This window comes from Cebidichthys violaceus, unplaced genomic scaffold (assembly GCF_023349555.1).
Source record: "Cebidichthys violaceus isolate CVI_PGR_0920_01 unplaced genomic scaffold, fCebVio1.0.p SCAF_7, whole genome shotgun sequence".
In the NCBI taxonomy this organism is placed as follows: Eukaryota; Metazoa; Chordata; class Actinopteri; order Perciformes; family Stichaeidae; genus Cebidichthys; species Cebidichthys violaceus.
This window is the reverse complement of record NW_027176927.1, coordinates 14,772,356-14,799,334: the sequence shown is the minus strand read 5'-3', so window position 1 is coordinate 14,799,334 and position 26,979 is coordinate 14,772,356. Positions and strand designations below refer to the sequence as shown.

At 41.7% G+C, this 26,979-nt stretch overlaps 3 protein-coding genes across 3 annotated transcripts; all 3 read right to left on the bottom strand.

Annotated features, from left to right (window-relative positions):
• Positions 1 to 54: 54 nt before the first annotated feature.
• Positions 55 to 5,821, bottom strand: smpd5 (sphingomyelin phosphodiesterase 5). The gene is made up of 8 exons (XM_068736256.1): positions 5,627 to 5,821; positions 1,803 to 3,043; positions 1,571 to 1,646; positions 1,341 to 1,481; positions 1,159 to 1,248; positions 996 to 1,059; positions 717 to 876; positions 55 to 471 (listed from the first exon to the last, which is right to left on the bottom strand). Exons 2-8 carry the CDS (start codon positions 2,922 to 2,924, stop codon positions 373 to 375), a joined length of 1,752 nt encoding a protein of 583 aa, XP_068592357.1. The 5' UTR covers positions 2,925 to 3,043; positions 5,627 to 5,821; the 3' UTR covers positions 55 to 372.
• Positions 5,822 to 6,473: 652 nt separating this feature from the next.
• LOC137891068 (speriolin-like protein) lies at positions 6,474 to 10,481 on the bottom strand. Its single transcript, XM_068735492.1, has 5 exons — positions 10,461 to 10,481; positions 8,326 to 8,383; positions 7,217 to 7,426; positions 6,989 to 7,113; positions 6,474 to 6,877 (listed from the first exon to the last, which is right to left on the bottom strand). Exons 1-5 carry the CDS (start codon positions 10,479 to 10,481, stop codon positions 6,530 to 6,532), a joined length of 762 nt encoding a protein of 253 aa, XP_068591593.1. The 3' UTR covers positions 6,474 to 6,529.
• ankrd28b (ankyrin repeat domain 28b) lies at positions 9,664 to 26,601 on the bottom strand. Its single transcript, XM_068735581.1, has 28 exons — positions 26,381 to 26,601; positions 21,274 to 21,357; positions 20,691 to 20,769; positions 19,983 to 20,053; positions 19,695 to 19,895; positions 18,084 to 18,171; positions 17,741 to 17,883; positions 17,324 to 17,536; positions 16,876 to 16,954; positions 16,631 to 16,745; positions 16,330 to 16,412; positions 16,072 to 16,135; positions 15,877 to 15,945; positions 15,643 to 15,783; positions 15,359 to 15,470; positions 15,230 to 15,256; positions 14,892 to 14,966; positions 14,594 to 14,795; positions 14,250 to 14,337; positions 14,028 to 14,145; positions 13,472 to 13,691; positions 13,078 to 13,165; positions 12,902 to 12,985; positions 12,643 to 12,788; positions 12,425 to 12,507; positions 12,171 to 12,253; positions 11,907 to 11,998; positions 9,664 to 11,358 (listed from the first exon to the last, which is right to left on the bottom strand). The coding sequence occupies exons 1-28, from the start codon at positions 26,405 to 26,407 to the stop codon at positions 11,075 to 11,077; spliced, it is 3,159 nt and encodes a 1,052-aa protein (XP_068591682.1). The 5' UTR covers positions 26,408 to 26,601; the 3' UTR covers positions 9,664 to 11,074.
• Between the last annotated feature and the right edge of the window lie 378 nt (positions 26,602 to 26,979).

Below are 26,979 nucleotides of genomic sequence, written 5' to 3'. Positions count from 1 at the left end.
AGTCAAATAATGAAACTTCTAATTGATGGAAAATAAAAAGCAAGAGACACGGTGTAAAATGAATTATTTACATTTATTTCTGTAGGAAAAATATTGGAATGAAAAATCCTAAAAATAAGTTCTTATACAAAATCAATACCTCTGCCCTTACCTGGGCATTGAATATAAAATTGTAAACATTATATAGTTTCAATAAATCCATATTAATTTCACCTGAGGCATACTTAAACTGGTCAGCACATTGTCATGTAAACCACAAATTCAAGTATGTTAACAAAGCATTGTTGTAATGGTATGGATCATAACAATGTACATTTTTGTATATTTTGTTCCCTTTGTTTGTACGCGATGCTGCCTTCACTGTAGTCGCCATTAATCAGCAGAGTCCATAACAACATTCAGTCTTAAGCCCACAGGAATGTGGTCCGTAAGGCCAGCCAGCTGGGTTATGAAGGAAACCTCTTCAACTTCCTGGATGGAGACAAAGAGAGTGCATGTTGTTTATGATGCTTTATGGTGTTTACTAGGTGATAACCTGTTGTTATAGAAGACATTTTCTACAAGTACTGACTTGTCAGTAGTTTTGCCATATGCACATTTTTCATGAATTATTTGTGGCATCTGAAAGTAACTTGAAACTTCAAGGAGACAGAAGCAATGGAGAACCGGGAGAAGACTAGGTAGAGGAAAGAGTTAAAACACACAAGGACACATACTGTCCGGCAGTGCTTGGAAATGGAGTTTTCGCGGTACAAGATGTAGTCGATCCGACGACCGATCCACGGCTGGCCAGTCTCAGGGTAATCCAAGGGGCAGTCTTCTGCAGGAACAGGAGGGGAGACATACTGCTTTCTCAGATCCTCTCTCTCCAACGTTCTACACAGATACACAGAGAAGACGGCGATCAGCTTCATTGAATAAACAGCGAGTGAGGAGTTCTGGTCATGTCATGGTAGCTGTGCTGTGCAGGTTTGAGAAAATGGAAAGGAGTGTACCTTTGTAGATTTTCTGGGGTGTTTATGTCATCTTCATACATCGTGGGCTGCTCCAGCAGAGTACCTTTAGATGCAAACCAATGAAATACCAAATGATTTGTCGGTATTTGTCTTGTATGCATGTAGTATTTGCTGTAGGCTAATGGTTTAAAATGGTACGCACCAATGACCCAGGGCTTCTCTTTTCCAGGCCCTGCCCTGCAAGGATCTCTATATTCCTCAAACAGACAGTGATTTTGTTCCAGGGTGTCATCTAGACAAACAGACAAACGTGTATAAATACAACAACAATTTTTTTTTATCAGTATCAGTAAAAAAATTAATAAAAAATTGTCAGAGACACACCAGGTGAGCAGTTGTCAAAGTTGAAATCTCCACAGAGCACATCAAAAGCAACGTCCTCGTCGGGCAGTTTGTTGGCAGCTTGAAAATCCCCAATCCACTTGGTAACCAAGTTTAACTGCTCACAGCGAATCTCCCCTTCCCCTGATTAAAGCAAACACACACCAGCCATCACACACCATTTTATCTGCAAAATACCAAATTTTGAGTCTAAATCAGAAAATTAAACTTGCCCTCTGGTGCGTGAAGATGTGTGCAGTTAAAATAGCCAACCACTTTCTTCTGTTTCTGATTCTGCCCGATTAGCACCTAAACATTTCAAAAACAAGCATTACATCTATTTCCACTGTGGTCATACTGTGACAAAAGCATGAGTGATTAATATGGATTCTGCAACTCAACAAAAAAAAAAATGACAACTGCATTAACCGATAGAGGCTTGATACATGATATTAAGCAAGGCACCTTAGCAGAAAGGAGGCCCTTGGCAGCTAGTGCGTCTTCCCCACGGCTGTTAGGAAAGCAGTGGTACTGGGCCTCAAGCACAAGGAACCGGCTGGCTAAGAACAGGCCACTGTTGAAGAACTTGAAAGACGAACACCTGCATGGTGGCTGGCAGGCATACACGCCAACGTCATACAGTATGTGTCCAAACACAGGTTTCAATGCTTGGGTGAGCTTCTGGGCCGCCCTCTTATCAAACACCTCTTCCAGACACAGTATGTCCACATTGGCTGGAAACAATGGCGACACTTCCCAGGGCACATCGTCCTGTTGGCGGAGACCCTGGGAGAGCAAAGCTCGGGGAGCACTCCGGTGACCCGCTCGGCCCTGCTGGTTGGAGTTGCGATTGGTATATAAAAGGGGAGAAGGTGAGTCAGTCGAGGGCTCTTCTGTGTCATCACAGGGCACACAGACGACGTGACTATTGGACTTTGGGATTGAAACACGCACTTCAGCTGAATCGGAATGCTGACTCACCGGGGGCTGCGCATGTTTATCAGTAGCCCCGTATGAAGATGAATTAACGGTGGGAAACATGCTGTTGGAGGGACTGAGAGTTCCACAGCTGCTGGGGGAGTCAACAAAGATGCGGATATGGGGTCGACACACACCCTGCACAATGTGCTCACCAATGACAGCCGCCCTGTGCTGGGTGTGCCCCAGGTTGTTGAAACGAGCCAGGCTGTCAGGCAACAGACATAGGTTGGCTGTGGCAAATCCAAATGATGCCTTTCCTACCAGCTCAAAGCCCCTGTGTGTCTCCTTCTCTGGTGAGGATGGCGTCTCTCTATGGTAGTAAAAGGGCCTGCGGCAAGCCTGAAGCGGTGCCCAGAGCATAAATCCCAGGAAGCCCAAAGGGGCTGTTACGAGAAAAAGAATGAAGAAGATAATGAAGCCGAAGAAGACCTTGAGGGGGTGGAGGGAGCATCTCTGCTCTAGTCGCTGGGTTCGCTCCGGGGTGGTGGACTTGCACAAAGCAATGAGGCGATCAAGAAACCAGAAGCAAGGCAGGATGAATGCCCATCCCACAGCATGGATGCCTGCAACAAACCCATTAGGAAATGGAGATACCTGCAGGGCCATGCCTTTGCTCCTTTTCTAAGCAACAATCAGGATGAGCAACATCGGGACTTGCATTCTAGCCTCATTCCCGTTTTAGCATCATTCCAGTGCCAAGTCTCTCTCATGGGCTCCAGTGGACACTAGTGGACAGGAGAAAGAAATGACAATGTTATGACATGGCTCTATTCTTTCAAACCATATTAACATTTACAGTTGAAACCAGAAGTTTACATACACTGCAAAAAGACACATAACTAATTTTTTTCTCACTGTCTGAAGCTAAATCAGACTAAACCTCTTCTGTTTCAGGTCAGTTAGGATTACCAAAATTATTTATTTTTGCTAAATGCCACAATAATGAGAGAGAGAATATTTTAGAGAATTTTGTATTACTTTCTTCAAGGTCAAAAGTTTACATACATTTCCTTAGTATTTAGTAGCATTGCCTTTGAACTGCATGACTTGGGTCAAACGTTTTGGGTATCCTTCCACAAGCTTCTTACAGTACTCTGCTGGAATTCTGGCCCATTCCTCCTGACAGAACTGGTGTAACCGAGTCAGGTTTGTTGGCCGCCTCGCTCGCACACGCCTTTTCAGATCTGCCCACAAATTTTCGATGGGATTCAGGTCAGGGCTTTGTGATGGCCACTCCAAGACATTGACTTTGTTGTCCTCAAGCCACTTTTGAACTATTTTGGCAGTATGCTTAGGGTCATTGTCCATTTGGAAGACCCATTTGCACCCAAGTTTTAGCTTCCTGGCTGATGTCCTGAGATGTTGCCTTAATATTTCCAGGTAATGTTCTTTCTTCATGATGCCGTCTATTTTATGAAGAGCTCCAGTTCCTGCTGCAGCAAAACAGCCCCACAACATGATGCTGCCACCTCCATGCTTCACAGTTGGGATGGTGTTTTCAGGTCTACAAGCTTCCCCCTTTTTCCTCCAAATGTAACGGTGGTCATTATGGCCAAACAGCTCCACTTCAGTTTCATCAGACCACAGGACATGTCTCCAGAAGTTAAGGTCTTTGTCTTGGTGTCTTTTTGCAAACTGTAATCTGGCTTTTTTATGTTTCTTTAGGAGTAATGGCTTCCTTCTTGCTGAGTAGCCTTTCAGCCCATGTCGGTGCAGGACTCGTTTTACTGTGGATAATGACACTTTCTTTCCAGCTTCAGCCATCATCTTCACAAGGTCTTTAACTTTGGTTCTGGGGTTGATTTGCACATGTCGGACCAAAACACGTTCATCTCTGGGACACAGAGCCCGTCTCCTTCCTGAGCGGTGTGATGGCTGGACATTCCCATGATGTTTATACTTGCGTATAATTGTTTGCACAGATGAACGTGGCACCTTCAAGCATCTGGAAATTGCACCCAAGGATGAACCAGACTTGTGGAGCTCCACGATTCTCTCTCTGATTTCTTGGCTGATTTCTTTTGACTTTCCCATGATTTCAAACAAGTTTGAGGTGTGGCCTTAAAATACATCCCCAGGTGTGCCTTCAATTAACTCACATGTTGTCAGTTAACCTATCAGGAGCTTCAAAAGCCATGACATCATCATCTGGGCTTGCCCACGTTGTTTAAAGACATAGTACTTTTGGTGTATGTAAACTTTTGACCTCAAAGAAAGTAATATAAAATTCTCTAAGAAATTTTGGTAATCCTAACTGACCTGAAACAGAAGAGGTTTAGTCTGATTTAACTTCAGACAGTGAGAAAAAAAGTGTTGTGTCTTTTTGCACAGTGTATGTAAACTTCTGGTTTCAACTGTACATTGTGGGTACTCAGGAATAAATGCCTTCTCACATTGACTTCATGCCCATACATGCAGTTGTAAAAAATATGAATCAATGGACATGCAATACAGTCAGATCGGCTTACTGCACACTTGTGCAATGCATCGTGATCCATTTTAGGGAAGCAAAGAGAAAAACATGGTGCAAACATCCCATAATACAGGTGTAACCATCTGTGCTGTTGCTAACCACTGGCATCATGAGCCTGTCTGAACACCACACCTTTGTGAGTATTTACAGATTAATTACAGTCTGACGTCATCGGGTGTGTCAGTATTAAAACCTAACACCGACATTTTAATTTTGGAGATAATATCTCAAATCAAATATATTAACGTGTGATATAATGACATCAATTGAAGGAGTCTGGACACTATTCCTTTTACAGTGAAAACCCGACGATAATGCCAACGTTGTTTTAGTGTGGATTTGCCCTTTAACGTTTGTGCGTTGCATTTAAGCGTTCACTACATTGCAGACTTTGGGCTCTGATAAACACAAAGTCCCCATTCAAAACAGGCTACCATCAATTGCAGTGATTTATTGTCAAGTGATGCGAACTTTCTGCGTCACTGTGCCTCGTCCGTCGACACCATAGACTGTTATAGACTGTCATAGACACTCATACAGGTAGGTGGGTCTCAGCTATGGTACTCGGATCGCCTGTGTATAGGTAAGCTATGCTAACAGTTTCACTTGGAAAACGGTTCAGAAAGACTTTCTAATCTGCATAAGCGTTTGTGTGTACACCCATACAACGTTACTGTGTCATTATAGCACATGGTTAGGACACCTCACATTCAATACATGCTTAATATAACGTTAGTCTACGAAATGTAGGTCTCACAAATGAAAGCTGTCATCTGTCCCGTTGCGTGACTTTAGCTAGCTTAAAACACTCGGCTAACAGCCCAGATGGTCTTACCTTAGCACGGAAACTGGGACAGTTCGTCTGATGAACCCGTACAGTGAGCAACACACGTATTTGTATATTTTTCTACATTAATGTGTTACGTTGTCACGTGTTAAAAGGAAATTATCAATTCCCAACGTTAAAACAAAATCTGTAGTTAGGTTACGTGGTTCCCTTGATCCACTCTGCTCTCTCTCGCTCTCTGCGGCTCATCACGCAAGCTTTATTAAGCCACGCCCTAATGTCGTTGTCATGGTGTCGGGCTCGTCTGGCACGTGTCCTCACCTGAGGTGACTTGTTACAGGTGACTTATGCAGAACGCAGTGACTTCAGGACAATTTGAATGTGCAGCCACCACGGCTGCAAGCATTTCTTGACAATAACCCACAGGGACTTTGTGAATGAAGTATTCTGTGAAGCAAGCTATTATTATTGTAACATGTGTAGCCTATGCTAATGTTACTTCAGAATAAATTAATGAGTAGCCTTCTGAGGATTATTTCACCTGCTGGAACAAGTAAATAGGAAGGCCCATAACGAACTCCTGATGAAAGCTTTTAGACCCTCAAGTGATATAACTCCAGGCTCATCAACTAAACAGAAATTTAAAAATAATAATAATAACCTGGTTCCAAACCTTTGACTTCCCACCCATATGAACCATAAACAAAATGGATATTTAATTTGATTATCCACGAAGTGAGGCACAGTACATCCCTTACACATATTTAATTGAGTATTTCTTTAACAGAAAGGCTGTTGGATGTGCAGTTTCATATGCAAAGTTTATATGAATAGGAAAATACGTTCCTGTGAATTTATTTATTGTTTAACCATTCATAAAATAGCAGGTTTTTCCCATGTGCTCAAAATTGACCCACACTACATTTATCATGTAGTATCATTTTCCAGCATTTATTTTAAAACTTTGCTTTGCCGGTCAAAGAGAGGCTTTCTATCCTTCTCGGCCATGATGCAGAGGCAGGTAAGAACAACCATCATGTCCTTCTGAAGCCATCTCGGTGCTGTGTTCAGTGTCAGCTTCCTTAGAAGGTCTGGATTATTGGAGTCAATTTCCTGGGTGCTGTTTTCGCCAGGCTTTTCAATCAGGACCCCATAGATGTTGACAATATTTTCAATGAAAGGAGAGTGCAGGGCTGCTTTATACCTGAACTGGCTCAACCTCTCCATGAGGTCAGTATACCTCTGAGTGAGACGAAGATGATAGTCTTCATCTAATTCCCCTGACGAGAGTGTGGATACCTGCAAAAGAGAAAGAAAGGTGTGTTACAGTTTTGCTCTCTTATCTGTGCACTGCAAAGTCACACAACCAGTGTTTTGATAGATACATAAATAGAAGTGTTCCGTTCTGACCTCTCTGTTCTTTTCTGAGATATTGAGCAGTGTGAAACCATGAAGCCTCTCACGGTTCTGGAAGACATGGGACAGAATCCTCCTATCCAGTTGGAAGGCAATCTCCCCCAGCAGGCTGTCTGGACCTGTGATGAAATAATTCCAATAAATAATAGTTGTGTTTTCAGTTTCTTTTAGGCAACAGCACTGTTACTGCTCTAAAATGTCAACATGTCAGGCATCGCTCACCTTTGCCCTCAAGAGGAATATCAGGCTGGGTGCTCCTAAACTCTGCGTTCTCACTTGAATCTGCGTGCACCGAGTTCTGGATGAAAGACTTGAAGCCGACAGGGGAGGAGGTTCGCTGTTCACGTATTAATCTGGTTGGTTGCAAGTCTTCTCTGAATTCTCTCTCAAAGGTGTGGGTGGGTAGTTGTCTTCCTGAGAGTGAACCAACTGCTGAACAACAGAGTGAATTATTCATGTCATATTTCACTAAGGCCAAGAGTTGATCCATTAAAGACATAGAAACCATATATGCTTCTACCTCCTCACACCCTGATTGGAAACGGCCTTTTTACTTGTCTGAATCTAAAATGTTTTGACCAGCTGAAGAGTGTACATACTTGTTTTAGCCTTGTTAAATAAATAAATCATTAAATATTTGTTTACCAGATTTTACTTGAATTGTCTCTTTATTCCTTTTATCATATATTACTGTGAATAATGTATTTCATTCAGATCTAGTGAATGTTACTTTTCAGCTCCACATTTGATTAGACTTTATTTTAATTTGCTGCTTTGTGCGAAGCACTTTGTAACTTATAATTATTATGAAATGATTACTGATATGTAAAGATACATGACAAAGTGACTGGTAATCACAATATACAATAAGGCAATCCCTACATTAACAATTCAACACAAACATTTTACAGATCCTTAATGTGAGAGTGGACGATTTGAATTCCTCAGCCCAATAAGGTTAACAGTTTGTTAAATGTGAGATAAATGGATTGTTTTCTAACTAATTGTATATTGTAATGTGTGTTATAGTTAAAACGGCCAGCAGGTGTCGCCATCTCACCACTAGGGGTTGTCTGTGCATGGTATTCACGCCTCCTTGAACTGTTTCTCAGAAGAACAGCAAGAGAAGAGTGTAACGTAGAGAACAGGCACCCTCAATAAAACATTTGTTTAAACTGTATTCAAGGTGTCTGCTGCCGTTCTTCGGTGCGCCCGTCATCATACGCTGACGGGAGGGAAACATAAATATTCTAATAATCTTGCCACTGCTCTGTCATCTTTGAGCTGCACTCTAGCTGCCATCTAGTGGCAAAGAAAAACACATGAAATACCTCTTAGTTCCTCCAGAGTGTCATCGTTGCAGCTCAGACTCCCGGAGTGAGGAGGGATCTGAGGACGCACGAGGACAGCCTTCCAGGAAGTGTTTTAACGGCCGACACGCCCCCTATTTGTTCATAAGTTATGTGATTGGACGCTGCAGCTGATCGGACTGATGTGATTTTTCTTAATATCGCTGGAGTTTCATACCAGAGTGAAGACAGATCACAGATTAAACTCAAGTTTTATATTTGATTAGTTTTCTGATTCATCATCTGGTTTAAATATATGTTCATTGTAGACTGAACAACAAAAGGACCACAAACAACTTTAACATTTATTAGAAACATTTGTCTTTTTATGATCTCATATTTCCCTCAATAACTTGTATTATGGATACAATTAAAGTCAGAGAGAGCTTTTTACATCATTTATCATCATTCCTGAGTGTCGGGTTTGATGAGTTATATCATATCATATATCAGTTTAACCTGAAACATGGAGCCTAGTGATAATAAAGTTAGCCAAAGATACAACGGTCTCCTAAACTTACTTTACACATAACACTACAAGTTCCAGTTTACTACCTTCTTCCAGAGTTTTATTAACCACATAATAAGTTCTTCATGCACTGAAGTAGCTAACCTGGCCATGAAGTTCTGAAAGTGCAATGGACAACATTGCAACATCTGTGTCTCCTGACAATGAAGAATGTGTGACACAGTTGAAAGCTCTGGAACATTTTGTGTTAAATCTTTATACTGTTCAATGATTTCGTCTGGCATAATATTTCTAAATTAAAATAAAGTTTTGTACAACACGTCAAATACCTGATAAAACTTTAATAAACCTCCATAACTACAATATAGACAGTCTATATACTGTATATATATATATATATATATATATATATATATATACTATATTTATATATATATATATATATATACTATATTTATATATATATATATATATATATATAGAGATAGCGCAGGTCAACAGTATATGCCACATATAAATGGTATAGGCTACATCATCTAAAAGCTGGTACCCTGAAGATTTGAAGTTTATCTAATCATAAATCCGAAATAAACACATTTAGCTTACATTCAACTGTTGAACGTTTAGTGTAAAAGGGCTTACAACACTATGACGGAAGTATATGATGTGGCAATGAGCCAGTGTGAATACCAGTACTCAGAAAACTTAAGCTGCTGAATTGAATTAAGCGATCACTCATTTCATTATTTACACCGGTGGTTTTCCTACTCTGACATGTGCAAATGTATGAATGAAAAACTGCTTCAAATGTGTCACACATTTAACAAAAACACTTCATAAAAAGACTCATGTTCATTATTAAATAACTCATTTCTTTATTACTCATAAAATATACAGCAATCTCAGTACTGAAAGAATTCATTGGAGCGTTGAATTCACAGTAATAATTTCTATATACATGCTAGTTTCATCCCTCTTCAAGAAAGAGCAAGGAAAAGAAAACAAACATCTTTTCCATTCTAAAGAAGCTAGCAAATGTATTGTACATATTTCCAGTTAAAAGGATATTTCAACAGACAGAAAAGGGAAGATTTGAATCACGGGAGGATCGAGTGGTTTCTTTTTTAAGTTAAAGCAAGCAAAACCTGTCAACAAACATTGACTAATATAAAGAGCAAAAAATATCATTCAAACAAAAGAAAATCAAACGCTGTCCTATCCATCATTGGTTTACAGTGTTTCTTCTCACAAAGCTGAGCCTCAGATATACGTCAGTACAGGATCAGTGCTTCTTAGAAATGTTCCATTACTTACCTAGTGCGCATCACTGTACTTTCACAGCTGCCTCAACAAACTCATCTTTTCTCAGTAACTAATGAAGGCACAAAATGAACACATAAATAGGAAGCGAAATTACACAAATAATTTATTCTTCAAAGACTAAACCGCAATGGACAGGTCAATATACATAGGTAAGGTTGATCAACTTAAAAATAACCTGGCGCACATATCAAATGTTTTTAAATTACTCTCATAATAATCAATAATCAGATTTCTTACTGGGGGATAAAGAGTTTAAGAAAAGATCATGGGTGTATTAAAATTTTTGATCTCAAAAAATAAATGATTTTCCGGCTGTATGACTTACAGACTCGAAGGACAAGTGCATTCTGACAGATGTAGTGTGCGGACATCAACCTTCTCAAACTCATCAAGAAATCCCAAAAATGAAAACCGGCTCCACCCCCCCCACCCGCTAACCAATAAACCCCCAACTTCTCAATCTCATTTACACAGTTAAAACTGGGTTAAAATGCATCCATGCCTTTTGGTCCCTGTCGGTTTAGCTCTCTGTGAAGTGCTACCATCCCTCTTCAGCATGTTATTGCCGTACAAAAGTCGCTGTATGCCCAACAAGCGCAGCTTTTAGCACTCAAGCAGTCAAGGTTGGTAAAGCAGCAGTTACTGAGGTCCAGTATCAGCTGAAGGACACCTGGTGTTGGATGAGGTCGGGATGAGTGTGGGCCAACATGCTGCACCTCCTCCCTCTCTCGGGTGTGTGCGTGTGTGTGTGTGTGTGTGTGTGTGTGTGTGTGTGTGGGGGGGGGGGGGGGGGGGGGGGGGGGGGGACTCTTAAGGCTCCTGTGGGCGCTTTTCTTTCTTCTTCTGCCCTCCCAAGCTGGCGGTGGGTGATTTTTAAGACACAGTGTGGGTGTGTATGTGTGTGTGTGTTTATGCATTTAATCGCTCCCTCTTGTACCCTCAGTACGTCTCTGAGTCAGAGTCATTCAGCTCTTCGTCCTTGTAGAGCCCGTCTTGATGGCTGATGTTGTTGAAGCTGCAGTAGGAGCTGTGCTCGCCGCGCAGCACAGGCAGGCTGTCGAAGGTGACACTCTTGGAGGGGCTGGTGGTGTAGTGGTTAATGGCACTGAAAGGGAGGGTGGGTGCTGGGGCGCAGGGGGACACAGGCATCATGGTGGCCAGGATGAGGGCTAGGCAGTCTGCCACATCTTTGTTGGGGGCACAGGCCAAGGCGGGTGTGTAACCTGTGAACAGTGACAGTACACCAATGTTACATACTATAAAACAAATGCAGTTTCTGTTTCTAGCATTGGTGTAAATGATTAAGTTAAATGAGTAAGCAGTAATTACATGGCTTTTTAGATATATTTGAGGTAAAACCAAAGCGAGTCTGAGAATGTTTCATTAAGTTGATCTGAAAAATCTACAAGACCTGAGCCAGGCACGATTTGATTGCTTGGTTATCACCAAAATAAAGCTCTGATCCTGTTTTTACCTCTTTGTGATTTGTCTATGTACAACCGTCATGTTTCAGAAGTGAACATTATGCATAACATTAGACATGATTTAAAAGGTTAATGGGCAGCTAAAATGTTGTGGATGTGTGGACTAATTGAAACTGGAAAATAAAAGCAGCCCAATAGCCATTTAGATGGGTATTTTTAATAATTACTGATACTGCTGTGTCCATTAGTATCGATGTTTAGATGGGACTTCCTGATGTTCTGTAAAAACCCCAAACATATGAAAGGTGCTGGTCTACAGTAATAGAAAAACAACATTGTGAATTTACCGTTTTCATCGACCGCAAGTACGCTGGCTCCCTTTGCAAGCAGCTCTTGCACCACCACTGTTAAACCATTTCTTGCAGCCACGTGTAGAGGACTTGAAAAACATAAAATATGGATGCACCGACAGGAGAGTCAATATCTTACGATTTGTATCTCTATATCACTAATTTGAATCCCCACAGTAACCAACCCACATTCCCCCACTCCGCTCCATCGCTCAGATGCAGCAAGAGACAAGACCCTAATGTAATACAAGTGATACATACGTCTGTAAGGCGGCGTTAGTGGCATTTATGAGGTTTCTGTCTGTAATCTTCTCCAATATCAACAAGGCACTGGTTTCATGTCCCTGTGGAAAACAGGTGCAGTACAATAAATATCAAAAATCACCGCAGACAATAGCTTCTAAATGTGCAGCAATACAATTTGTTTGTGGTGTTTCAAACACATACTTGCAGGAAGAAACTATTTATTGCTGCTGTAGTACATAGGAAGAGTGCCACCATTCGGCAATACCAACCTTACTGCAGGCGAGATGAAGTGCAGTGTTCTTCACAGCATCCTGCAGAGTGAGATCTGCTTTTGCACTGCTCACCAGTAGTTCTAACAATTAAAAGCGGAAAAACACATTGAAGGTAATTCAATGCAGCACTGATTATTACGTCCCAGAGAGGTGCTTTACAGTCCAGTTATGGACAATATAGCACGAAAGTGGTGAAAGTAGAGAAGCGTTCGTACCAACAGCGTTGGTCTGGCCATTTTCAGCAGCCATCATGAGCGGGGTTTTCCCTGCAGCATCAACACTGTTGACCTGAGCGTTGTGGCTCAGCAGCAGCTGGAGACACTCCACATGGTCAGTGAAGGCTGCTGCATGTAGTGGAGTCCTGCACAAATATTATCGGAACAAGGCTCATTTTTCATCATCTCGTCATCCTAGTCATTATGCAAGCTTTTAATTACAGGTACAAAACACCTGTCTTTACATGAATGTGTATACCTGCTTTTACTGTCTTTGGCATTGACGATGGCAGGGCCCAGAGTGTCTATCAGCATCTCAGCAGCACCTTCGTTGTCATGGATTCTAAAGATGACATGGGCAACATTATTTCATCCATTAGAGGGTTTGTCCTCACATGCATTTAATTAAACAGAGGACGGCTCAAAAGATCTTACACAGCACAGTGGAGGGGGCTGAAAGAACTGCCTTCGGCCTTGTGAAAAACCTCTTGTTCCAGCAAAACCTCCACACACGTATCGTGACCTGCAGACAAGAGAGCATTAACCGGCAGCCTTCATCTCGAGGGGCTCACAATCAGGGCTCTTTTAAAACCACACGTGTTGAAATTGTGCATTTGGGTGCATGAGGAAAATGCATGAAAGAACAAACATGAAAAATGATTGATTGTCCATGCCGATATTAAATCTACACTTGCTTAAGTGCTCCTTCTTACTCTCTTGGCAGCTTGCCCGCATTTCAGAGCGTACATTACTAAACATCAGATATACATTCCCATAACTACATTGATTGTTTTTTTTTAAGCAGGTTTTTAAACCCTCAACTCTGTACCATTGTAGCAGGCCCAGTGCAGTGGGGTGTAGCCTTGGTTGTCTGTTAAGACGGGGAGTGTTTCCACTGATTGGGCAGCATGCAGCAGGCCTCCCAGTACCCCAATGTGTCCACATGCTGCTGACAGGTGGACTGGTGTGCGCCCTTTACAGTCTCGCACCAGGAAGTTGGCGCTGTGCTGAAGCAAGGCCTCCACACATTCCTCGTGACCGGTCACCGCCTACAGACAGAAAACAGTAGATGGTAGCATTTTTTTTTATGGTTGACTGACATCCTGAATGCTTATGCATTTCACATGATTTGAGAGCTGACAAATATTGTTACTCCTTCCATAGACAAATAGGCAGGGCGGCACTGCCCAAATCTAAAGTTTACAACTCAAAGAAAATCATATTTGTATGTCTATAATATGCCTGGCAGCATCTCAAATGATAATATTGAAACAACATTTTTTGGAAGGAAAAAAACTTAACACACAACGGACAAAGATGAAGAAAATGTCCCAAAGTACATATACAGTGTGTAAGTGTGTGTAAGAATGGTAGGATCTCCTTACTCCTCTATGAAGGGCTGTCCTGCCCCACTTATCTTTGGCTTCTACATTGGCTCCCTTATTTAGCAGAGAATACACACAATCTGTGTGTCCACTCAGGACTGACAGCATCAAGGGGGTTCTAAGAGATAACAGACAGTCATTTTAGCAACTTCTTTAGATCATCAGTGGGGGAACAAAAAAAAAAAAATAAAAAATAAAAAATCACAAACAAATTTGACTTACTGTCCATTCCCATCTTGAATGTCTACTGCACTTTTAAGGTCAGCATTACCAATCAGCAAACGCAAACATTCTGAATGACCATTAGTTGCTGCAGGGAAAGAAGGAACACACCATTGGCATACCCATAATAATACTAATACCCTTTATTTATGTGGCACCTTTTAAAACAATATTACAAAGGCCTTTACAAATAAAACACTAAATTAAAACAAATCCACACCACAAATAATCCCGGGAAAGAAGGTGCAGTAAATATAATACCACATTATGTTATATTATATTGTAAACCAGTGTGAAAATTCAGATGTAGGCAGTTTCATGTGCCACCAAGTCCAAGTCCATACCTGCAGCATGGATGGGGGTTCGCTTCAAAGTGAAGTCTTTGACCAGGATGGAGGCCCCCTGGTTGATTAGGACGTCCACACACTCTACATGGCCCTTAAAGGCAGCCAGGTCCAGAGGTGTGCGCCCTTGGCTGTTTCTCACATCCAGATCCAGCAGAGACTGCACCAGAACCTCCATAGCATGGTGGTGACCGTGGTATGCCTGAAATTCATTTAGCATGAATAAGTTAAATTAGATGAGATTGAGGATAGTGCCGTGATAAGGATAGCAGGACAAGGATAATACACAGTCACTCACAGCGAGGTGCAGGGGGCTAACGGGGGCTCTGACATCGGAGTCATTCAGGATGTCCGTCCCTGAGGTTTCCATTAGCTGAACAAACCGGGAGCAGAAGTTAGAATCGACTTCAGATATATTCACGTGGTTAATTGTGAAGCTCAGAACTACAGATATGAATGCCATGGCCTACTCTGAAAGCAACATTCAGAAAAAAATATCTGCACAGTGTACTGATAGCTCCCAACAAATTCAATGTAACAGAAATCTTTGTCAGACATTGTAAAATGACCGTCACAAAGAAGAACAAGCAATAAGAGAAGAAGAAAAGTAGGAAGAAAGACAAAAATTCAACTCACCACATCTAGAGGTGTTTCACTTGCAATCTGTGGGAGAGTGGGAGAAGCACCAATCAATTAAAGAATTACAATATAGAAATAAGGAGATGCTGGTTGAATGCATCGTGTCCGCCGGAGTGGAGTTCTCACCAGCTCCAGACAGAGGCGATGTCCATACGCCGAGGCGTAGTGCACAGCATTGTAGCCCTGATTGTCTCGGATCCCTGGATTTGCATCATTTCGCAGTAAATATTCCAGGCACCTGCAGGCACAACAAAGAGGCTGCGGTCAGGGAAACGTCACCTTTCAAGTCTTGAACTTATTACTCAGCATTAACCAATAACGCAACTGAGCTTTTGTTCACAAAAACCCTCTAACATAATAACCCGCCCTCCCGCTTCTTTAAGAAACTGAATTCCCAAAGCATTACTGACTTTCCATCTGTGTCAGAGGCAGCGGCGTAGTGGAGAGGAGTGCAGCCCCGCTCGTCTAGGTCATTGACGCTGGCCCCGGAGCCCACCAGAGCAAACAGGCACTGGTAGTTACAGTTGGCAGCAGCATAGTGCAGAGGGGTCCTGGAAAAGCAAATAGAGCTCAGTTCCCTCTTCAAATTGAACCACGAAACTAGGAGAGAACAAACTCGAGAACTATTATTAAATGCTACAAACCTGCCGAAGCTGTCCTTTCTGTTGAAGTCTGCCCCCGTGTTGAGGAGAAGATTGAGACATTCCAGGTTTCTGAGGGGTTGGGGAAATTCATAAAATAATTTGTTAAAGGTCACGATCTACATCCTAACACTAATAGTAAAGCTGTCTATTATTTAGCTTATTTTAGCTTTTACTATTTAGCGTTCCTGTACGCACCCTCCAGCAGCTGCCGCATGTAAACAGGTCCTTCCAAAGTCATCAGGCGTATCAATATCAAATCCTGCATCAGAGTAATGGATTATGAGCAAGATCCTTGCACATTGTACTCAAGGTTTTACAGTACAGATGTTGTGAAGTTTTACAATTTTGATTGAGATTTGTACAACTCCAATAACTAACCCATTCAACAAGAAGACTCTAGTTGAGCTTGCACTATTGAGATTAGCCAGACAACATGAATACGGAGTTGCTCACCTGAAGACAGGAGCTTTCGGCAGCAGTCAGAGAATCCACTGAGAGCAGCCAAATGAAGTGGAAACATACCATGAACCCCCCGCCTGAAAGTGACACAATCTTGTTGATTTACTCAGTATCAATCAAATAACACTAGTGCTAAACTAAGGGTAGGAAAGTACTATTAAATTGTACAGAACAATCTCCATCAGTCACATAAGAGGCAGTACGTCTATGCTTTTGAAAGGTTTAAACATGCAACTTCTTCCACAAGGTGTAAAGTTGTAACAGTTGCTGTAGAAGAGCAGACGGGCTCACTTACTTAGCCGTGTCAGCTCTGTTGGTGATGAGGGTGTTGATGAGGAGCTCGTGTCCGTATCGAGCTGCAATGTGCAGCGGAGTATTTCCGTTCTTATCTTCACAGTCAATCTCAGCACCTTCATAAAAAATAATAAATAAATAAATAATAAGCACAATATAGCAGATGATACGCTGAGAAGCAGTTCTGGTTTTGCAGTCCTGCGTGAGAAATAAAGTCAGTGAGGCAGAATTTTAAGAGGAGCTCACCATTCCCAATGATTGCTTGAGACCTAGAAAACCTCCCGTGGATGGCTGTCATGTGGAGGGGAGTCTTACCATCTTTACTCTGGAGGGAAACAAAAACATGGTGCTATCACAATATAGATCATTACTGTGGCTTTTAGCTATAAAGTCTATTCCTGAAATTAAGTTCCAAAAAAGTAAAAAAAAACTGCCTGTCTGACACAATCAAGTTTTAGTGTAGTAACACACACACACACACACACACACACACACACACACACACACACACACACACACACACACACACACACACACACACACACACTTTTTTAAATCACCGACCCTAAGCTATACATCTGGAAAAGGAGTGCCAGTTATTAAGTAACAAGCTTCCCTGGGTCAAATTGAGCAACGTTCTTCCAACGTTATCCATTCTGAAATGAAGCGAGGCATCGGTTTGGTTTTTACTCACCTTGATGTTGACATCGGCCCCGTTGCACACGAGCAGCTCCAGACAGAGCGCCCCGTGGCGTGAAGCAGCGGTGAAATGGAGCGGTGCGAAGCCCTTCTCGTTCACCTGGTTGACGTTGGCGCCACACTCGATGAGCTCGTTCACCACCACGTCCTGCCCGTTGTAGCACGCCACGTGGAGGGGGGTGTTGCCATACGCGTTGGGCTCATTGATCTAGACGGCGAGACAAAACAGGGAGTCGTCATTGCTGTCAGTCTTTTTATAAACAGGATAAAAAAAATCTGTTGAGTCATAATCCAAAACATAAGCAGTAGACAAGATTAGGTTACGAGTTATTAAATGTCTGTTCACTCCTGATCAGATTAGACCTGACGGTGTCTGCAGTGTGAGGACAATAAGCTTGGTGGTGGAACTTACATCCACCCCCAAGTCCAGGAGGTATTTGACAACACTGATCATTCCACTGGAGGCGGCTGCATGTAGGGGGGTGTAAGATTTCTTATCTTTGCAGGCCACCTCGGCTCCATGAGATGCCAGCAGCTTCACCACCTCTATGTGTCCTGATGACGAAAAAGAAAATGATTTCACTACATGAATACGCCATCAATTTGGTCATATCAGAACACGAGTGTTAACTTTAACATCAAAAAACCTAGAAAAGTATTTTCAATGAAGTCCTGGAGACTTTAAATGAACAACAAGATGAGATGAAGTTACATAGAAACATAATAATGTGATGTAAAAACGTTTGATTCGTTACCCATGTAGGCTGCCCAGTGGATTGCGCGGCGGTCCCTCTTGTCAAAGGCATTGATGTTTGCTCCTCTGGAGAGCAGGAGCCTCACCATCTAACAGCAGCAACAGAGGGAAAAAAAAAGAGCAGTCAGGAAAAGGGGACGTTACAACCTGCACACTACTAATTCTGCTGCCTTTCAGTCAGTGTGGCAACTCATACAACCATTGTGTGTATGTGGTGTGTAATGCCTTAATACTCCGGTCTACACCACACACACACACACACACAGTTTACTCTGATTTAATCTAACCTCATGAGTTACATGAGCTTCCATAAGGCTATACATTCTTGTTCAAAGGGCTGAGCAAATAGGTTGAAAGACGTTTTGCATACTCACAACACAGGAACATCAACAGCACAAGCTAAGCATGAAACTGTCAATGTCCACAGTGCGCCTAAGTTGAAGACTATGCATAAGAGAGGCATAGGCTGTTATCAAGTTGAACACAGCTGCATTTCCTAACATCTGTATTTGTTTTATTGGACTATTGCAGCATAAACAAAAGGTTGTTGGAACAGATTTTATGCGCTTGTTTTGCATACATTGCACTTGATTAAATGAGACACTTTTATATAATCAACTTACATACGAGTAAATAAAGAGTCAGCGTGCATACATGTAGAAAGATTGACGTCTGAATATGAGTTGTTGTCTTTCATTGGAAAGCAGCTTTATTATTTGGTGAGCTTCTCCAACTTTAGATTTTTTCCTGGGGTTTCCATTTGTGCAACTTACTCCCAGATACAAAAGCAGATTTTATCACCTTATCAAAACTCAACCACACACCAATACAACGGAAGCTCAGTTTAGTTATTTGTTTAAATTGGAGTGTGAGAATAGGCCACAGCTTAGGCCAAACACTGTAGGTACAAATAACTTTCCATAATAAATAAATTCCAAAATACATTTGTTAAACTTTGTCAAAGACAATCAGAGAGAAACAAGCACTACTAAAAAGGATGAGGAACAACTGGCAAATGCAGTGTGTGTGTGTGTGTGTGTGTGTGTGTGTGTGTGTGTGTGTGTGTGTGTGTGTGTGTGTGTGTGTAGCCATCTATACAATAAAGAAAGGATTCGTTGTGGACACCACCGTTATGGCTACGGTAATGCACGCCATAAATGCTAACTGTAGGTAGTCTGCAGAGCTATATGGGGATGTTGATTGTTTCACTTCACTTGACACTTAGCCATTGTTCAGTTGTTCCGTGTTGCAAAGCCATTGTGTTTACACATTCATGAGGCGAGCAGACACATCCGTTCAGTAAGAGGAGAAGATCAGGAGCTTCTACTAACAGCCAGACAAACCCATCCGAGTCTGTTGTGTCAATATGATCAGCACTGAAGTGGTTCTACTTTTAAAAACACAACAAAGACGGAACAGACTGTGCAGCCACAAAGTCAGCACTGACCCCTTTAGGTTAGCACATTTTTCTTATTGCAGTTCATATTCAAATGTACTGTCATTTTTACCCATTAAAATGGATGGACTCCATCAAAACTAAAAAAAGGTATTAAAGTACTTCTTTGTGCACAGCTCACAGCTGAATCAAACCACACTCTTGGCTTAATATTACCTCCAGATGCCCGCTGAAGGCCGCATGGTGCAGCGCGGTCCGGCCGGCTCTGTCCGACACGTTCACATTGCTGAGCAGCGGGACGAGGGCCTCGGCGCAGCGGACGGCTTTATTTGCTGCGGCGATGTGTAGCGGCGTCTGCCAGTTCTTGTCTCGGGCGTTTACGTCCGCAGAGTGTTTCAGCAACACCTGGACGGCCTCCTGCAAGACAAGACGTCGTCACATGTAGGTTTAAGATCCACACCGTTGACACGACTAGGTACAGAATCAGAGGAACATCACACGTACCTCACTGCAGGAGGCCACAGCCCGGTGCAGAGGAGTGAGCCACTTGTTATCTTTGGCATTTACTCTGGCACCTACAAGTCAAGAGGACGCTGGCTGTTAAACTGTTCGAGGTCATACAGTTACACGACAATCTATTGAAACATTTCAACAAAACGGCTAATGCCTTTTAGACAGTTCTGTTTAGTAATATCTCCATCTGCATTATCAGAAGAAAAGAGCAGACTGCAAAGGGTGCATGTAGAGGTATTCTACGATATTGAATGCAGATGCACCATCTGGCCACAGAGGCATTTGAAATATGTCATTACGCTCTCAGGCAGGTTAACGTTGAGGAGCATTTAGTACTCCCTTCAATACCCAGAATGGGATTTTCAAAGGTCTAAACGTTATGAGGAACCATCCTTTCCAAATTGGTTCAATCACTTTAGCCATATTGGTCACATGTCAACAACTTAACAAGCTCAAATTGTGACACCAATTACATAATTTATGCTAACTCAGGCCATCTCCGAGAGAATCCTTCCTGATTAACACATTTCTAAATTGTAACATTAAAGCGATACATGTTGCTTGATACGTGACATTAATGTTGGGGGTGAAAGGTTCCAATTTCTGACCTCTAAATCGTCTACACTACAAGAATGGCAGAAATTCATATGGCTGTTAGACAGCTTCTGTACATGAATCCGCTTTTCAAAAAAAACATACCTGAAAGAATCAGCAGCTCTGTAATTTCTGCGTCACCAAGATAAGCAGCAGCATGCAACGGAGTCCGCTTCTCATTGTCCTGTAATAAGTGAAAAGAAAGCCATTAAAAATACTAAGTGTAACAGTTTACATTTACAAGTTATCATGTTTTGTTTCTTCTATAGTTTATACAAGTTCATTTGGTCCTGTGACTTTAAAACCAATGTTTCTCTTTACTTGTAACATTACAACGCTAGAAAGGAGAAATAACCATTACATGATACAGAAGCAGTCATCATTCGCGGCAAAACAAATAAAAAAAAGTTACTTAGTAACTTAAAGAGGCTTCCAGTGAAACACAAGCTAGTACAAACCAGCTTTATTTTGAAACAAATACCCCCACCGAAGCAGTAATGTTGAGGAATGCAATTAAATAAGCAGAGTCAGATCATACAGTGGGAACTGTAAAAACAATCGACATGCTTTTTGTACGAACAAAAAGAAAAACAGAAAGAGATATTTGAGGACAAGGACATCTATACTCAAGAGGTTCTGTGTTGCTGAAATTTAAATAATATGAGGAAACAGAGTCGGTTGGGATTACCTGTGCATTCACATCCTCTTTTTTGAATATGAGTGAGCGTACTTCATCTGGATCCACATTGAAAATAGCTTTCAGCAGAGCAGGCTGTAAAAGAGAGAGAGGACGTGTCAAAAATCAACCGAATCTCAAGACTTTTCAGGCTGACATGCAACGCTATCTCAGACTTTCATCATGACAGTAAAAGCATGCAATGACCTGCGAGGGGAAACCCTGTTTGAGAGACTAGAAACGCTAACAGTAGATCAAAAATGAGAAAAGCATTCTGACCTCGGAGGCCTTAGACCATAGAGAGACGTCAGAATCCTCGTCTTCAAGCACCACGATACACACGCGGCTCATTTGCTCAGAGTTCACACAATCATGTTTCAAAAGCCCCTTTATGTTGTTGCTAAAAATCCTTTAAATAGGCACAGACTGGTGCATTGACACGGTTATAAAAAAAGATACTAGAGCAGTTCGGTACAGACATTTAACAAAGCGATGACTCAACAAATCAGAGGATGATAGCGGCAGACTGTCGGGATTGATACAGACAAATGCTGAGCGGCCTCTTTTCTAATTCTGTTCTGTGTTTAGTGACAGCTGGCAAGCAAAACACGGCACAGAGTGAATTATCACAATATTTGAATGACTACAAGCCCAACACTGTGGTCCAAAAGACTGATTTGCTGTCGGCATCTCCCAAAAGACACAAAAAGAAAAGAAAGAAAAGGAAAGCGTCCACAGATGATCAAAGACGAAACAAGTCAAAAAGAGTTCCCAAGTAAAACTGAAGTGAAGGAGGTACTTGTTGGAGTTCTTTGTGAAGTGTGACTCTTATTGATCAAACCATTAGAAAGTAGCTACGTTGGCTCCACCCTTCTAGGGGTGTATACAAAGGAAAAGTACTGCTGTCTGTGGGATTTTTTACAAAACTCAAGCTGTGCTATTTCAGTAAAATATTGTATAAACCATCACATTTTTCCTTATATTCATTTTGCACAAATGTTCATATTCGGGCCTTAAAAAAAATACATTTAAGACTGAAACCATATTAAAGATTTATTGCAATATTTACCCATGTGCAGGCAGCTGAAGTCACGGATTCTAGACAAGGCTACCGTACTTCGTACTTACTTCTGAGTCTGAAGTGAGAACCCAACGCTCCAACACAGTCGACTTCACAGCTGAACAAGAGCGTCTACAACACGTAGTCCATGTAGTTGCCCACATCTTCACAACAACTGTCAGCTTTACGCAACCTTAAGCAATAGCTTCCATATCAGACTGCAGGTGCAATTGAAAACAATTCTACGTTTTTTGACCACCAGCTAGTATAAATCATCTTTGCCACATCATAAATGATAGGGTTGAATGCCAAAAAGGAATGAATTTAGCATAACCACTTTCTGGTTCATGTTTGATGGCCCGGTAAGACAATCTTTACCAAGCTGGTAAATGATTGTCACCGCTCAAGTGCTCTTTTAACTCTACAATACATTTTGTCAAATGTTTGCTTGTGTTTTTTGTTACTAACTACTGTTACATCTCCATGACTTGTCAAATTGATTCGGAAACACTGCTAAAAATCAATGCCCCTATCAACAGTCACAAACTGTAATTAAGTTGGCTAATGAACCGCCATGTTTGCCAGCTCAACACTGCTGCACACCCCCATCTGATCCACCATAACACCAGTCTGTGAGAGGAGGCTGGCATGGATGGGGGGATCCCTTCAAGAGGCTGCAACGGGTTACCCAGGGACGTGCGGTCAGGGGAGGCAGAGCCTCACCTCGTGACAAGTAAAAAACAAATAATGCTAAAATAAAATAAATACTAATATTTCTCTACTGATCTCTGCTATAAATGTAATGTATGTATGATTCCAATCATTTCAAGCATTTTTATAATCAAAATCGCTGAATCAGTGCATGTCCTGTTCAAACAGAGACACGTGAGGTGAGGCAGCGACGAGCTGTGCCTCACCTCTGATTGCGCAATCCCTCACAAACTGGGTTGAGCGCGTGCCTTTTGTTTTCTCATTGTTTGTCACCACCGTAATATTTGTAGACACTTTTATTATATGTCTTTCTTTACATAGAATAGGTAATGTATTTCACGTCTGTGTAGAACATATTTAGTTTTGCTGATCTGACAGAAACCGCAGTGAAAAAGCACCGAGGAGGCAAACACTACTCTGCCTCAAAGAAGAGGGCGAGCGAGAGCCCACGTGTCGGGTTTATGCTGTTCTGTCGTTGCTCTTCTTCTACACTTTTCTTCTTCTCATATTTTGCTTTGACCACAAAAATGTAAGATTATATATCCAAGCTTAAAAAAGTCTCAAAAAACAAGGAAATATGACCAAATCAACAGCAATTCAACGTCGGACAGGTAAAGTAACCTTTTATGTGTTTGTTGTTCTCTTTATACATCCTGGTTGTTACACAGATTATCGCGGAATCTCACGATTTTCGCGGGTGGTGCCCGCGATCCGCTTCTGAAACGCTCGCGGTGGAATCAAATATGTACCTTAACTATATGTGTGTAAAGAATGCTGATATGAAAAACAACCGGTAGTCAATGTGCAAGCTGTCAATTGAATGGTGATTGAAGCTTCTCTATTGGGTTCATATATTTGTAAATCTGATTTATGTAGTGTCAGTGCCTCACCAGCCACGAACCTCACCGCACGTCACTGAGGTTACCCATGAAAGACCCAGATGGAACGTTGATGGCTTTCATAAAAACGTAACTCTTCCCTGACTTTAGTTATGTTTTAAAAACAGATAAGACATTAATGTGAGTTTACAGCTGCAACGACCACAGCTAATTTTAAAGTACAAGTCGGCAATTTAGCGATATTGTGTCAGGCGAGCTACTATCAAGCTTTTCCATTACATGCGAGTAGTTATAACCTTCGAATTAACAACATCGAAAACAATACGCAAGATGAAGAAGCAGTAAACGTCCTGTTACAAAAAGTGCCAAGTCAGCAGGTTTTAAAACCACCTGCTGTATTGTTTGGCTGTAGTGAAACCCTGTATTGTCTTGAATTACCTTTGTCGGCCTTAAAACACATCTTTAGGTGGATGGAGCTGGAGTTCTTTCTGCACACACAATTAGACTGATGTAGTACATTTGTTCATTAACCCTCCATCCTTCATTTAACCCACCGGGCTACACCAGCTAGCCAATTAGCCAATGTGCTACCATGTAGCTTATAAGACTGAATGTACAAAAGACCTCTGGTTGATAATGGCATAGTTTGAGCCACATAACAAAACCCTATCAAATAGAAAGAGCGATGTCTGGATCCTCTGGTCCTTTTGTACAGTCTACCAGTCTAACATGTTTTAATGGCTCACAATAACATTGTTATCCAGTATCATTCACTCTAAGCACTTAAGAGTAAATTGTACTGTATGAAATGTACTCAACTTTTCTGCTGCAAGACGGCAGGATTAAACAAACTTAAAAAGTCAAACACTGTGAGTACTACTGTTTTTGATCAAATAAAAATCTACTGTGAACATATATATGTGGCGGCATGGGTAAGATTATTCCCTTTGAAGTATATTTAAACCAACAGGAAAATATAGTTATGGCCTCATACAAATGTGAGCCACATGATACATTTCAGCAGTCAAATTCATGCTCAATAAGCATTCAGAATAAGTAAGATAAAGATTACCATCAAGTAGCTTAAAGTCAGTTTGAAAAAACAGAAGACAATCCTCTCATTCATTATTATCATGCCCATGACTATCTGCAGGGTGCAATAGTGCTCAGAGTTACTATGGATAAAGTCAGGGTAACAAACGGGGACTTGTTTTCATTTTGACGATCTCTGTATATCCCCCCACAGAGAAGGAAAGACAAACCATGCATTTTGTTTGTTTTTTAGTTCTCCAGTCCTGCACGACTGGTGTAGGAGATTTTCTCTGCTTCTCTGACTACACGGCTGTGCACACCTCCTTTCCTCACACAAGCCAGCCTAGTTAATACCATCACCATGGAGACAGCTCTTTGGCAACTCCACCAGCTCACATGAGGCCAGGTACACACACACACACACACACACACACACACACACACACACACACACACACACACACACACACACACACACACTACAAGAATAGCAGGCCTGTTCAAAGCACCCTTATATAAATGATAAGGGGATGCTTTTCTTGTTTTCACAAGTACGTGACAAGTGTTTGACATAGTTACAGGATGTATGTCTAATACTGTCACATCATACATGTATTATTACCATTAACGTTACACAGTAGTTTACCTGCATGTCTCCCATTCATATAATGCAAAAAATACCTTTGGTAAACAACTTCTTCCTATATAAACGGTTCAATTATTAACAGTATTCGCAAGGGGATAAACACCACAGGCTTGTGATCAAGGGCATAACTTGTCTAACGCTTTAACACAGTGAGAAACACGCATTAGAAATGAAACAAGAAGGACAGCATCACACTGAGCCTCTCATAGATCCCTGTAGTCAAAACACAGTGGTGGCGTTCAAAGATGTCACATTTAGTTCAAGGAATCGGTTCATAAAAGATGCATTATTCATGTGAACATCAACAGATAGCTTTGGCTGTTATGCTAATCATTTTACACTACATTACAGAGATTCAGTGGCTTATTATTAAATAGAATCTATTGGAAGCAACACAACTCAAGCCCAGTGTTGCATTTAGTCACAACATGCTAACTAGTCACAACTGAGTAGCTAGTAGCATTTCACGCAGGCTCCGGCTAATAGCTGCAGATCAACACACTGTATCCTGAGCTGGATGCGACTCAAACACACCGCTCGAGCATGTGTGTCTCAGTGTAAATGGTGATGGCTCTTTATTATTGCCAGAAACATCCCAACACTCCAACACGCGATGTACCCGGCGGTACTGTTGCTAAGTTTCACATCACACGTATAGCAAATGTATCGCCTAGTATTTAATTCACGTAAAGTATTTAAGGAAATGCTTCTGGAGAATAACTGGAGAAACTGGTCTTACATTCCGCAGTTGAAATCGGGTCAGTTAGCTTAACATTAGCCGGCCAACAGTAGCTTAAACTTAGGTCAGCTGTGGAGACAATGGTCACTTACCTGGTCTCGAATTTTGAGAACCACCATATTTCTGGGATTTTAATTGTTCTCATGCAGATTCATAAAGGGGTATTTGTCTCCTTCCGATTAGCGGTGTTTGATCTCGGTCTAGCTCTCCCGCTGGTCTACTGGAGGCCTAACGTGACGCTAGCTTAGCTCTCCTGCTAGCTTCCTAACCTGATGGCATGAAAGGAGAGGAGTAGCGGAAACTCCATAGCATTGCCGCCACCATACTTCGCCTCCCAAAAAGACGCAATTCAATAGGTCGAACGCGCTGTACCCTCCTAGTAAGAGAGTTTCTGATTGGCTGCTCGAACAGCGCTCTGTGACAGACGCACAATGTTGAGTGTTGCGCTGCTGTCTACGCTCTTGTCATAATAAAAAGTAGATTTTTTGTAACGAACGATTGAAACATATTTACAATGCAACTCATTAACATTATGATCACTGTGAAATACATATATCAAGCAATTTGATCCCGTTTGGTCGGCTTTTCAGTAACAGCTGTTTATTATTCTATTTACACACAGTGACTCATCTTGCAGTTGTACAAACAGCGAGAACCATGTTACCATTGGCCGCCAGAAACTATAGTGGAG